At 51.1% G+C, this 13,676-nt stretch overlaps 6 protein-coding genes across 6 annotated transcripts; 3 read left to right on the top strand and 3 right to left on the bottom strand.

The window, feature by feature from the left end:
- Window positions 1–590: 590 nt before the first annotated feature.
- GT037_005317 (uncharacterized protein) lies at window positions 591–1,192 on the top strand (the record flags this gene model as incomplete). The annotated part of the gene is made up of 2 exons (XM_038930364.1): window positions 591–725; window positions 866–1,192. Coding segments are annotated over 2 exons (462 nt in total), but the record flags the coding sequence as incomplete, so codon positions are not given.
- A 233-nt stretch (window positions 1,193–1,425) lies between these two features.
- GT037_005316 (uncharacterized protein) lies at window positions 1,426–2,602 on the bottom strand (the record flags this gene model as incomplete). Its single annotated transcript, XM_038930363.1, has 2 exons — window positions 1,426–2,500; window positions 2,550–2,602. The coding sequence occupies 2 exons, from the start codon at window positions 2,600–2,602 to the stop codon at window positions 1,426–1,428; spliced, it is 1,128 nt and encodes a 375-aa protein (XP_038787313.1).
- Window positions 2,603–3,400: 798 nt separating this feature from the next.
- On the top strand, window positions 3,401–6,415 carry GT037_005315 (uncharacterized protein; the record flags this gene model as incomplete). Its single annotated transcript, XM_038930362.1, has 5 exons — window positions 3,401–3,497; window positions 3,547–4,739; window positions 5,160–5,228; window positions 5,279–6,309; window positions 6,358–6,415. The coding sequence occupies 5 exons, from the start codon at window positions 3,401–3,403 to the stop codon at window positions 6,413–6,415; spliced, it is 2,448 nt and encodes an 815-aa protein (XP_038787312.1).
- A 309-nt stretch (window positions 6,416–6,724) lies between these two features.
- GT037_005314 (translation machinery-associated protein 20) lies at window positions 6,725–7,427 on the bottom strand (the record flags this gene model as incomplete). The annotated part of the gene is made up of 3 exons (XM_038930361.1): window positions 6,725–7,148; window positions 7,223–7,363; window positions 7,414–7,427. The coding sequence occupies 3 exons, from the start codon at window positions 7,425–7,427 to the stop codon at window positions 6,725–6,727; spliced, it is 579 nt and encodes a 192-aa protein (XP_038787311.1).
- A 2,185-nt stretch (window positions 7,428–9,612) lies between these two features.
- On the top strand, window positions 9,613–10,338 carry GT037_005313 (uncharacterized protein; the record flags this gene model as incomplete). The annotated part of the gene is made up of 1 exon (XM_038930360.1): window positions 9,613–10,338. The coding sequence occupies one exon, from the start codon at window positions 9,613–9,615 to the stop codon at window positions 10,336–10,338; it is 726 nt and encodes a 241-aa protein (XP_038787310.1).
- A 397-nt stretch (window positions 10,339–10,735) lies between these two features.
- Window positions 10,736–13,302, bottom strand: GT037_005312 (eukaryotic translation initiation factor 3 subunit 3; the record flags this gene model as incomplete). The annotated part of the gene is made up of 4 exons (XM_038930359.1): window positions 10,736–11,405; window positions 11,479–11,591; window positions 11,990–12,626; window positions 12,680–13,302. The coding sequence occupies 4 exons, from the start codon at window positions 13,300–13,302 to the stop codon at window positions 10,736–10,738; spliced, it is 2,043 nt and encodes a 680-aa protein (XP_038787309.1).
- Window positions 13,303–13,676: the final 374 nt, after the last annotated feature.

Genomic DNA, 13,676 nt, shown 5'->3' with positions numbered 1-13,676 from the left:
TTTGCTTGGACCGCATTTTTACATGGCAAACCGAGACAAATAGCCTCGGTCGCAAACAATGGCATCCGAGTACAAAAACCCCATAGTACCTTTAGGGCTTAGTTCATCGGCAGTCATACATATGCAGGGTCCAGACCCTGTGGCAATACCATGCTACAAGTAACGCGATTGGTCCTGGAGAAGGTTCCGTAAGCAGCGAGCTTTTACATATTCATGAGAATCACAACTCACTGCGAAATTAGGAAACTCGAAACGAGGGACACGTCTGATCTAGAAGGCGGGAATTTGGGTAATCTTGGAGATGAGTGCAGCTTCTTTCTTGTTTCTCATTTTGTGGTTGCCTGCAGTTCTATGCACTTCTCGCTCTTCCGGACTCTTTCTTTCTTGGTTGCTCAACCCTCTTGCCAAGTTTGCATGCCACCCTCCGTTTTATCCATGGCCGCGTAGAGATTCGTTTCAAGCCTCTATTTAAACCAAAGCGTCTGGGAATGGTAGTCTGCTTCCGAGTCCCCTTCAAAAGAACAAGCGAACTTAGCCCAAGTACTGTTTCGTGCGGAATGTAACAGCAACAGTTGAATCAAGCTAGTCCAAGTGACAGTGCTACGACACGCCCTCTCCGCCCTCTTCTCCCCGCAGCTTCACCGAGGAACGAGGCTCCACCCACACAATCGAAGCGAGCTCGCGTGCCTCTAGCTTGTGCAGCGTGCAGAGTTCGTAAAAGCAAGGTACCATGACCTAGTACATGTAAAAGACTTTGGTTTTTAAGCATCGGCAAAAGTAACCCTTCTGATCGTTCCAAAACATCTAGTGCAACGGCGAACGACCCAGCTGCAGTGAATGCGTGGCCCGTGACAGCCCCTGCCAGTACGCGGAAACGGAGAACACGCAGACCAAACGGAGACATAGGTATCTGGAAGTACTGTTCGGATTGCTCAGAGATCTGCCGGAAGAGGAGGCGGAAGAACTTTTAGCAAGAATCAGAGCTGGTATGGATCCAAAAGAGATTGTCGATACTGTTAGGCATGGTAACATGCTTGTACAGTTTGCTTCAACGACGGAAAGTAGTAGGGACAGTGCGAGCACCGAGGCCGATGGTGGCATTGGTAGCAGTGGTGGTGGTCGCAGTGGTAGTGTCGACAAGTCAGGCGATAGTCAAGAGCAGAGAAAAGATTCATATTTGCTGCCCATACAGAGTAGCTGAGGATGCGGATTCAACACCACCTGGCGTGCGCCAGATCCAAAATCGCAGAGTCCACACCCGGCTGATCCATCGTTCAATCAGAGAGAGCTGCCATATTTAGGACCTGCACAAACATTTTCTCCTCAAGATTATCTTATGCTTGGACCCGATGTATCACTTTCAAATTGTCCAAGGCGGCCCTTTAGACGTTCTTACACGTACTTGAATTACTCCTGTACAGATCTTCAACTCCCGATGAGGCAGTCGTTATCTAGGCGTTGGAACAAATGTTCCTGAAGTTGTGTCCAAACGTATGCTTCTACGTATCTTTGGGGTGAGGTGCCGCTACCTATCCCAAACGTGTTCTTCTCAATCAAATTCCTGTCCCAGTCATCGCTTGTCCACTCCCAGACGTCATCTTCAAACAACACTTTCAATTCAAGCTCTTCACTGTAGTACTGTATCTTGACTGCGAAGCCCTTTGCCCTTAGGCCGTGATAAGCTCGGGCAACAAGTTTCAATATGGCCGAATGATCCCTCCATATGAAGTCGTCTTCTTGCCTGATTGCCAAGGTGATGATTCTGGCTCTAGTATTCAGGTGTCGACCATGCTCGTTGTGAGTGATAACACGTTCGGTGTGTGAAATGCTTAGCAGAGCCGCGACGCCGTCACCGAGGTCTTGGAGATAGTCGTCCCGTGTGTATGTCGTTGCACCCGTCCTAAGTGGTCCTCGATCATGTGCCTTGCTCTTCTGGATCTCGGCAAATTCGTCGTCGGTCAATGCATCGCACTGGAAGTTTACCCGCAAGTCCAAGTTGCGTACCAACTCTTCCACTGTTATCCCAACTCCAAAAACGTCCTTCTCTACAAAGTCCTCCATGGATGCGTCGAGTAATCCGCATTCGGCGACAGGGTTCCTGTCCCCGATTGACCGGAGATCTTTACCCACGGAATCTTTAAGTTGTTTGAGGGCCTCTTTAGCGAAGACAGGTCCTACAAAGCATTTGTCGATGAAGTGCGGGGGTCGGAGTGTCATCAACGGTGTCTTTAGCCATCGTGATTTGTTAGGATCATCGTCTCTGGAGAACCAAGGCTCGTCGAAGGAGTCCCACCAGTAGAGCAGACTGCGGCTCGGATCGTGCTTGTCGTTGAGTTCCCATAGATGCATGTATATGGCGTCACGTAGTTCCTGGGGTAATTGTAAAACTCGTGTGACAATCTCCATGTTTGCATCGTGTGCGTAGCTATGAATCGCGGCAAGCAAGTTGTCCCCACCTGATTTGATACTCGCAAGATGTGACTCACGGTAGAGAATGTTTCTATACTTGTGATGAGTTTGGGAAGAATACACATTGTTGAGATGCTTACCGCCGGAGATCATTTTTGGTATGTATCTGCTCTTGCTTGAATTGCTGAAGCATGTTTGGGAGCTTTGGAAGGTATGATAGATTACAGTTTTCATAAAGTTGACAATAGAGCTGTGTAGGTGGTGACGAGAGAAGGGCGGTCGTCGGGAAGCGAGGTTTTGTCTGCCACGCGAGGTGACTCACTATACAGAGGCACACGCATGCAAGACAGGCAGTAGATGCGGTGAGAACAATGCGCTTGAAGCACCCCAGGTTCTAAGCTGACTAGTGAAGGGGAGCAAAAACAATGTTCCCAGTAATTGTGGGAAGACTTAAGCCAAATACTAGAGCAAAAAAAGATGTGTCGCAAATTTGGCGGTACTGGGAACTGTAGACATGTTAGAGATGTCTCAGGACCACCATTTGTGAGGGATCAAACGTACTCGAACCCAGGCTGGCGCGGATCTGGATCGGGACACTAGGTGTCCGCCAGCCACAACGCGACGTCATACCACTAGACCATACCACGATAGGGCTGTTAGCTGGTGTGTAACGAGGGTGTGAGTGAATTGAGCTTACCCGAAGTGATTCGCTTTGATGAAGAAATTCAAAAATCTTTACAAAATATACGTGGTAGTTATTGATAAGTATCCATTAGCGCGTCCTGTGTTCCACGCATTGGAATCTTCCAACCCAAACCTGAAGAATTGCAGGGAGGGGTGAGGGGCTATGGTGGGGAAGGCGGCTCGCTAAGTCAAGTCGTTGGGACTGGTGGCTAGCCTGCTCCGACTCAATCCCGCGCTCGCCGACAGGCGTCAGGAAATTTTTGGGCGCGCGACCAACATTGCTACCACCATCGCAGCCAACAACAACATGGCCGAACCGGATGCAAAAGCACCGCCTACCGGCGAGGCTTCTGCCGGACCCAAGAAACCTGAGAAGCCTCCGAATCCCGTCTGGAGGATGATGGGTGCGCGTTTCTTGTATCTCGTGCGGAGTACACCGACTAACAAATGCAGGCCTGCCAAACCTCCGCTTGAGGCTCCCCTCGCGCAATTGGATGATATTTCTCTCGATTACCGGATCATGGACTGCGGCAGTCATGTACGACCGTCGCCAGAAAAAGCGCATACAACAAAAATGGGCAACAGTTGTCGAGCACATTGCACACGAGCCGTTGGACGTACACCAGTTACCTCGGAAACTCACGATATTCCTGTCTGCACCACCAGCAGATGGAATAGTACCCGCACGCGATCACTTCCATGAATACGTCAAGCCCATTCTCGTTGCAGCGGCGCTGGACTGGGACGCGGTAGAGGGCCGAAGGGAAGGAGATGTAAGAGCTGGGTTAGCAGAGCGAATACGGAAGCTGAGAAAGAAGAGGGGCGAGGCGACCGCTGAGCCGCTAGAACCAGGACTCGAGGAGGAGTTGGAAGGCTTAAGACAACGAGCAGGCGTCAATGGGTGGAATGGACCGGGAGGAGACATCGTTATTGGAAGACACACATGGAAAGAATATGTTCGAGGACTGCATGAGGGTTGGCTAGGACCTCTAGATGCTCCACCATCAGCAGAATCGTCTGTCGAGGTACCGGTCGCTGCGGTCGAACCCACACCTGTGTCCACCGAAACGTCGACTGACGACACCACATCTGCTACGGCCGATGATGCGTCACCCACCGCTACTGAGGCTCCCAAACCAGAAGATGCTGAGAAGCCTAAAGAGGAGGAGACGAAACCCAAGAAGAAGAAGCAACCGCCACCATACATCTCAACAGCCGAATACCAAAACGCCGTGCTCTCCCAAAACTGCCCACAAGCACTCGGCCCCGCCGCCGTAGTACCTCTCCCCCACCTCCTTGGATTCTTCAACTTTCCCATCCGTATGTACCGTTTCTTGAACAGGCGACAAGCGGCGGATGTTATTGGCAGGGAAACTGCCGCTGCTGTCCTTGGTGCATACCGACCATTTGAGACTGCAGGCGAAGCACCTGTCACAAACGAGGAAGATGGACACAGTAACGCACAATGGGAGCAACAACGATTACTGTCTCATGAAGAGCCAGATTGGTCCAAGACTGCACGAAAGCGTGAAGAAGGTGAGACCAAGGAGAGGGTATGGCTAGACGAAATGGTGCTGGACCCGAGAATTGCTGAGCGCATGCGAAAGTTTGCACTAGATGCAGAGGTTGAAGCGCGCGCAAATAGCGTGTCTCTCCCATCGGAAGGATCATGGTTCAGCTCGCTGTGGCCGAAGGAGAAGCCCAAGGGTGCTTGGGAAGGATTGAGCGACGATTAAAGACCTGTAGATACCCATCTCACCTTCTAGCATGTGTTATATAGTAGTGGGGTGTAAGAGTAGACGTGTACATGACAACATTCGGCAGCTTGTATAAGATGTCAACAAGTCAGATATCAACATGCAATCTTTCTTCCTTGCTTGAGCGGGTTGCAACAGTGCATACCAAAAGTTGGTGGTAGCAGCTTGGCACTGATCCGGCGGCTGACTGCCCCGCCAATTGCCCGAAGGAACCTTGGAAGCTTCGAGTATCGCTGCATGCATCTCAGAACTCGCAACCAACCATAATCCCATAGCTACCAGAACACCTGTTCATAAGCTTATTACCAGGAAACTCACTACAGTACGCCTCACAACGAGCCTGCGACACCGTCCGACAATCCACATCACGCCGTCATGGTAAGTTGCCCCACACTTGTCTAAGTAAACAGTCGCTCACACAACCATAGGCTTTCCAATCGAAGAAGCGCCTCGCGCTCGCGATCCTTGACTTCCTCCAGACGTCGCAGATCGACGGGTCAGTAGCACCCGACGACGCTGAGCAGCTCGAAGTCGCCGCCAACTGCATTGCCGAAGCCTTCAAGGTAGATCCCGCCGACGAGGCCGCAAAGAAGGACGCCATTGGCGACCAGAACTTGCTCGCAATCTACAACGTCTATGAGAAGCTCAAGGGAAAGACGACTGCCACAACCGAGGGAGCATCGTCGGCCAAAGAGGCCCGACCAGCAACGCCGCAGACACCTGCCGCCGGTTCAGGACCAGGTGGGCCCAATAAGGATGAAGCAGAGAGACTCAAAGGTCTGGGCAACGAGGCGATGAAGAAGAAGGACTACGATGCTGCCGTCAAGCACTACACTGCTGCCCTCGAGGTCGTTCCGCTCAACCCCATCTACCTATCGAACCGCGCCGCCGCATACTCGGGTCAGGGCAAGCACGAGCTAGCAAAGGAGGATGCTGAGATGGCAGTTGCTGCTGATCCCAACTACTCCAAGGCATGGTCGCGTCTAGGTCTTGCAAAATACGTTCTTGGCGATGCAAAGGGCGCCATGGAGGCATACAAGTCTGGCATGGACGCAGAGGGTGGCGGCTCAGAAGTCATGCGCAAGGGCTACGAGACAGCCAAGAAGAAGGTCGAAGAGGAGGGCGGAGATGTCGGCGCGCCTGAAGCTTCTCGAGGCGCCCCTGGCGGTATGGGTGGTGGAATGCCTGATCTCTCAGCACTCGCTGGCATGCTCGGTGGAGGCGGCGGCGGTGGTGGCGGAGGAATGCCTGATCTCGCTGGTCTGATGCAGAATCCCATGATGAGGCAAATGGCACAGAACCTCATGAGCAACCCAGATATGATGAGCAACCTTATGAACAACCCCAGGATAGCGGAGATGGCTCAACAGTTCGGTGGAGGAGGTCGAGGCGGAGGAGGCGGCGGTGGCGGTATGCCCAACATGCAGGATCTCATGAACGACCCCAACCTGGCCGAAATGTAAGTGAAAAAGCCATGTAAAAACCTCAAGTCGCTAACGAAACACAGGGCCCGTAACTTCATGGGAGGCGGAGGCGCTGGAGCTGGCCGTGGAGCTGGTCAATAAGATGATACGAATCGACTGTAACGACTAGATCGCTAGCGTAAGTGACGGTCCGTCAAAAAGCAGTCTTCACGATTAAAATTATGATACCATGTACAAAGCCATTTCGTGTTCATGAAGATCCCGTCTTGGAACCAATGACTATCATGCACGTCGTGGCATATCTGCCATCAGAGCCTGAGTGACTTCCGGACCAGAGCCTTTTCATCCTAATCACCCATTCACTCGTATGACTCTACCGCCATCCGCAACTTTGGCTCTCCACACCTGGTTTCAAACTCGTGACTTCAAAAGCCCTACTTGTTCACCCGATCAATCCAGCTTCAAACCCCAAAGCCCATCTCCCAGATAATGACCCGCCTCACACGCCTGCCCCTTCTTGACCTTCTTCATCTCGTCCGTACTCATCTTCAGCACACCGACCATACACGCCGTCTCCTTGCCCTCGGCCTCGATAACCACAACCTGGCCCTCCTTAAGGTCTTCGGCGCCGTACTTTTCCTTGTCCTCGTCGCTTAGCTCGGGACCTGGTAGGCGCCCGCCCGGTGATGTGAGACCAGGGGCCATGAGTGTAGCGCCAGAGAGCACGAAGCGGATTGCGCCGCGGTCTATACGTAGGCGGTTGAAGGCGAAGGGGTATTTGTGTACGAGTGTGAGGTGGGGTAGGAGCGCGTCGTCCATGTGTTGGAAGAAGAGGGGAGTGGAGTTGAGGGTGTAGAGCGATACGCGGTCAGGTCTGTGAATATAAGTGTTAGTACTTGGCTTCGTGAACTTCGTGCACCTTGGCTGCAGGTTCGATTGGCGACTTACAGCTTGACCAGGTCCAATTGCTCCTTCTTCGGCAGTATGTCTTCGATATATGGTTCTAACCTTGGGTATTCCTCGAGGACTTTTGAGCGGATGGCGCGCTGGGCGCTGGATTTCACCTTGGACTTTGCGCCCGAGGTTATGCTGTCTTCTTGTCAGCTACATCTGTATAACACGACGCGTAAGAGACCCACTCTTTCTTGAACATTGTGGTGGATGTGTGGACGGTTGAGTGTATAGAGCGTGTTTGGTGTTGAGACTGCTACTATGTCGATGGTGCCCCGCGATTGCCCCTCGCAAGACGCGCTAGCGGGCTGTCCTGGCAGGGATCGCGTGCGCTTTCCTTCAGTGTTTCACTCACTCATCTCATCCAAGCTGTTGCCAAACGTGGAAACTATATCCTCGTTGTGCTAAATTACCGCTAGCAATTCAAAGGCTTCGCTGGCACTGTGAAGAACTAGCCCCTTCCTTTCCAACCTATCGTCCAGGTCTTCTAATGAGCTATCCATAGTGTACTGTTTCAGGAAGCAAGAAATGGCGTACGCATTTGCGCCGGGCTCGCTGACATCCTACGGCTAACGGACACAGAGCTCTGGAGTCTGCTAGCCACTACCGGGCCTGACGTCATCAGACTGTGACTTAACCTGCCTTCGCAATGTCAGCTCTCCTTGTCTCTTGATTGCGCGCTCAGATCGTCATAGTCTTTCTTGGGTACTATACGTTCAATCCTGTCTCAACTTTTGCAAAGCATCTCTCCAAGTGTCAGTCAATAGTCTGAAAAGTAGCAGAATGTCGAGTGTCCCTCACTCCGAACGTCCAGCTTCACCACGTCCAGCTTCACCACATCTAACTAAGTCATCGACAGAAGAGCTGGATCATGGAACGAATGGTGTAGAGTGTGGGTTTTGCGAAAGGCTGCGGTTGTCAAATCCAGAATACATGGAGATGTACTGGACATCCCTGATAAAATCTGCAGAAAAGGGATGCGAGCTGTGCGACCTGCTTCGAAAAGTTATTAAGACGGCCGCCAGTGCTATAGACGAGGACGGTGTTCGAGAAGGCTGGAGAGTACATATTACACCACAGAGAAGGGCGGTGTTAGAAAATGCTCCAAGACTGAGTATACCCCAAGTTGGAACAGGGCGGAATCTACGTATGTCCCAGCTTGCTTGCTGCACTGGCACTATTCGAACATTGTTGACGATGAATTAGCTTACACTTACACACACTTCTATCTTACATCTGGTAGGAACTTGTCTACCACCAAAAGAACCAGTAGTATGATTATTGAGTTAATGCAATACAGGACATGAAAGCCCATGGCCATTCCTGGCCTTTTCTGAGTCACTTGGTGACAACCCAAAGATCAACTACTGTGCGCGGTTTATCACAAGCGTCCTCTATAGCTGTAATCTCGAGCACAAATCATGTGCAACTCACGAACTGTACTTCAACTCGCTAAGCCCAAATACGGCGACGTTCGTTCCTAAGCGTTTGTTATACATTGGCAACCAGAAAACAGTGCTCCAAACAAGACCGTACCATTCACCACATAGGACCGCAGTACCGAATGGGCAGACTATCCAATATGTAGCCCTAACTTACTGTTGGGGCTCTACTCCAATGATTAAGACTACAACGATCACGCTACTTGAATATACAAAAGACGGTATTGAGTGGACGGATCTGCCTAAGACATTCCAAGAAGCCATTATGTTGACACGAAAGCTTGGCGTCTATTATATATGGATTGACTCGTTGTGTGAGTTGGAGCAGCCTCAGACTACATCTTTACCAATGCTGATTGTCCCTGCCTTTAAGGTATTGTACAGGACTCCGTAGCCGACTGGGCTCAACAGTCTGCTCAGATGGCGGACATATTTTATAATGCATACCTTACAATTGCGGCATCTGCCGCAGAAAATGGTCAGGAGGGCCTTTTGAATCGTCACAAGCTCTCAAGAATCAACCTAGAACACAATAGCAAAGCCTATTCTCTCTGTTTTCGCAATATAAAGCGCCATGAGATGCGAGAACGAGACTCGGTTCCTTTCCCAGAAGAGACGGAGCTGACATTGCGAAAGCGTGCATGGTGTTTCCAGGAAGAACTCCTCTCTAGGCGGGTTGTTCATTTTACGAAAGATGAGATTGTCTTCGTTTGCCGTGAAGCGACCATGTGCGAATGTACGACTCGCTGGCTTCCTCGATTCAAGCTACCACCAATTATCGGTGCCAGTCATCGTACTCCAAATGCTATCTGGGGTAGCGTTGTTGAGCACTATACACGGCGTCAGATCAGCTTTTGCAGGGACCGACTACCCGCACTTTCCAGCTTGACGCGATTCTTCGAGAGAACCCGAGATAACTATCTAGCGGGGCTTTGGGAATCTCACATGCCAATATGCCTACTTTGGTGGACCGAACACGGGAGCCGTTCAGAATCGCCTGAAGGCTCTGAATCAAACCCACCGTCTTGGTCTTGGGCATCTATTGAAGGCATGGTGCATGATCCCGCAGCAAAACCACAGGCTCTATGCGATATAGAGGAAGTAGCTAGGGTGTTGAACGTTCGCGTCTACCCCAGTACAGACGATCCTAGAGGCATGGTATTTGGGGGCCACATTACCCTGCGAGCACCATTACTTTCACTTGATGGCATGTGGACGAAATATAAGGAAAGGAAAGATATGCCACACTGCATATTTGGACAAGCCTTCCCTACATTGCCTACCACTGAAAGTCTTCACATCAGTTGTGGTCCTGGCTGGGACCGGGAAGATCAGTGGACTGAAGAGGATATCTGTTCTTGTCTGCTCGATGACACTGTCAACCTTTCATCTTCACTTCTAGAGGACGGCTCCAACATACCTCTTTTCTTCTTGGTCATTCGTACAGCGTACCCATGGCGGAACTACCGATCTGCAAACGGTAGACTAGAGCTTCAAGGTTTGCTACTTAAGCCATTTGAGGCACTTGAAGAGGTTCATCGAGAACCAGCACAGGCATTAGAGCATAAGCTCATGTTCGTGAGAGTTGGGATGGGAGTAATGGAACTATGTAAGAAGGATGCAGAGAAAGCACTGAAGCGCTTCGGGGATACTATCCTTACCGTTGTTTGACATCTAGGTAGTCTCTTCCTGCTTTCGACTACCCAATGCCATCTTACATAGCCTTCAATCCCGCGTAAATATTCCTTAGCCCTGGCTATCATGCTATACAAGACTTGTAATTCGTCAGTGTACAAGATACTCATTTGCACTAATAATCACAAAACAATGCTTCATTATATGTTTTAGGTTTTGCTTGATCCAACCAGTCTCTCTTTTACTCAATCAAATAGATTTCGAATTATTGCAACCAGACAATCACGATCAGTATGTATTGGTAACTAAACGTTATTCCGAAAAGTCCACCCAGTCCACCGATCTCAAATCACATCATCTACCACATCATACCTGATAACATGAAAAAAATTGTCTCACTGATGCTATAGTATTGATATTGACCCATCCGCGCTCAAGGCAGACCCCTCCCACTGTTAACAGCGTCTGCAAGCTGACTAGTCCCCGGCCTATTCTCCGCATACCGTTCATAGCTATCCAAATAAAGCTCATCAGTACTAGTAGTCATCTTGACACTCCTATCCGCCTCAATCGCATCGATCCATCGCTTCCACCTGCTTCCCTCTTCAGCCTCGGGCCAGCCCCTATACGGTCCCAACACCCTACGCAACCGTAGCACCCACGGCGCGATCTGTACATCTACGAAAGAGATCTGGGGACCAAGGAAGAAAGGGCCGTCGGGATCTGCGGCATCGACTAGCTTGCCAATCTGATCGCGCAGTTCCTTTGCGTGGGAAACTTGGTCGTTGGAGTCTTGGGATTGGAGGAGCTTGTAGAACCATGGGATGATATTGCGGTTGACGTGGTCAGACCAGAGGCGCGAGGTAGCGCGCGTTTGTGCATCTGGGGGCAGGAGGTGGGATCCGGTTTGAAGGTCTTCAAGGTATTCCATGATGACGGTTGACTCGTGGGTTGACCATGTTGGGCCGTGTCGGATAGCGGGTACCAGACCGCGTGGGTTGACGTCGAGAAGGCTTTGGGGCTTCTTGTAGGGATCCACTTCGATGTATTGGTAGGGTATTTGCTTGTGCTCTAGGGATATCCATACGCGCTGCACGAAGGGGCTGATTGATGTTAGAAATGTGAACGTGAAGCCGAAGCGCGTTGGTGGGTGCGCATCTTGAGAACTTTACTTACCAGAACGCGCTACCGTACAGCTTAAGATCGTCCTCTTTCGAATGGTTCTTGACTGTTGTCAAAGCATTTCCAGTGGCTTTCTTGTGGTACGTCTTCTTGGAAGAATCTCCGCCCTGGTTGGTGTCGGTCATTTTGTATCGAGCAGGAACACTAATGATTCGCAACGATGATTGTAATTGGAACGAAGTAATGCTTGAACAGGATGTAGTGCTTAAGACAATGGGAGGGTGTGTGCAGCGAGAGGGTAAACGACGAGGTAATTTGCGAAGAAATTTGGAAACAGAATTCATGAACAGTGTGAAAATCTAGAAATGAGGGTATAGAGCGGGCAGTGTCATAAACAACAGCGCAAAGTAAGTGATGGGGGTTGTCCGTGTTCTTAGCATGCATCAAAATGACGTATGCACTTGATCTGCGGGCAGAGTGGATCGCCATTGCATATGATCATGGCCAGATGAGTCGATACAAAGGAGTGTGGAGTCTGAGATCGAACGAGATCAAGAAGGCTTACCTGCATTTTCCTCCTGTCATCTTTGTCGATCTTTGCCTGCCATCTGATGACGCTGTTCTTCTTTACGCGATCACTCTCTTCGAGTGTATGTTTATGTGGCCCAGCAACGCCGTCGCCTTTGCCATTCCCGCCATTTCCATTGACTCGCTGGAATGTATAGAACTTCTTGGACGAAGAGCCAGATGATATTGGGTATTCCTGCATGTTCATTCCTGACTGAGAAGCCATGTTTGGAGGTACATCCCAGGTTCCAGCTGGCTGCTGTGGTAGCAACGGTGGCTGTCCGAAGAACTGCGGGTTCTGATTCTGGCTTCCATTCAGACCTGGGTTGATGGGCATGTTGGATGCTATCGGGCTAGGCGGATCGTTTTCCGTGCCTGGCGGGCGCCGGCCAAGCTGTTCCTCATACTCGCGTCGATCGAAGAACTCGGTGATCTTGATCTTGACATCGCATAGATCCCGCTCTCTCGCAATTCTCTTCCTCTTTTTCTTATCTGGATCTGTGGACTTTTTGGTTCCTGGTGGCCGGCCCTTGAGCCGACAGTCCCAGTAGTGTGATACGAAGCGCTTCCGTTTGTGGCGCTGGGTCGAGCGATGCGAGTAGACGTTGTCGATATGCGGGAAGTAAGTTTGAAATCTATGGTCAAGGTCAGTACGTGGCGCCAAGTGCCAGAGAGAGAGAGATCATACTGCTCCTCAGTCAGAGTAATCATGTCATCCACGTGAAACAATCTCTCCCTCCATTGCTCCAAGTCTGGCGGGTTGGGGATGAGCTTCAGGCCTTGAAATTGGCCATGATTGGACAATGGAGTGTCCTCGTCCTGACTCTCTTGCTTGTGCGGCAACGGCGCCTGCTCTACATGTCGTGGCAGCGGTTGCGGTGCCGAGAGTATGGGCGGTGCAGGCGGTGGCAGGGGAAGCTGTTGAATCGGGCGTTGTACCGTCTGAGGAGGAGACGCGTGATACTGTTGCGCGTGGTCTTGGAGTGGGGGAGGGGGCGCGTTCATGAATCGTGGACTCGCGCCGTGTTGATAGCCCGCCGGCTGAAAAGGCGGGTACGGACCTGAAGGCGGAAGCGCATGTTGCTCGAAATGCACTGGCAGCGCGTGGGCATGTGAGGGTGGTGGTGGGTGTTGTGGCCCGCTCAGGGCATATTGGTGTTGGTATACATCGCTCGTGTGGAGGTTTTGAAGCTCCGGTAGGACCTGGTTGTGGGGGTATAGCGTTCCGTCTGGCGACTGGTGGAGCGTCTGAAGGGCACCAGGGTGCAGTGACCGGAGCTGCTGGAGGACAGGCGAGGAGGCCTGTTGCATGATGGCGCCGGTGTTGGACGCTGCTTTAGCCCCAAGCCGTTTTCGTGAGAGAAGCAGATCCACCGACGATCCGATATCCGAGCACTCAGAGTTGACGAGTAGGACGGTTGTAGACACACACTTTGCAGTCAGAGTACTGCCATGGTTGTTGCGAAAGGGTGTTGATTACTTCATTGTCTGTTTCGACTCTATGTGGCGATAGCCTCCCACGCTTAGAACAGCATTCAGCCGCCCAGCGGAGCAGCCTTGAACTTCACCGCTTTTGCAGCACTTCCAACTTTTGGCATCGGATCACATGGGCAAACGCTACAAATGCCCCTTCACATAATCATCGTGGTCCTTCCATCTAAAGATCAAATCCAGTCCCGTCAAAG

The sequence above is a fragment of the Alternaria burnsii genome (genome assembly GCF_013036055.1).
Source record: "Alternaria burnsii strain CBS107.38 chromosome Unknown 740, whole genome shotgun sequence".
In the NCBI taxonomy this organism is placed as follows: Eukaryota; Fungi; Ascomycota; class Dothideomycetes; order Pleosporales; family Pleosporaceae; genus Alternaria; species Alternaria burnsii.
Note: the sequence above shows the minus strand (reverse complement) of the source record. Positions and strands in the feature narration are given on the sequence as shown.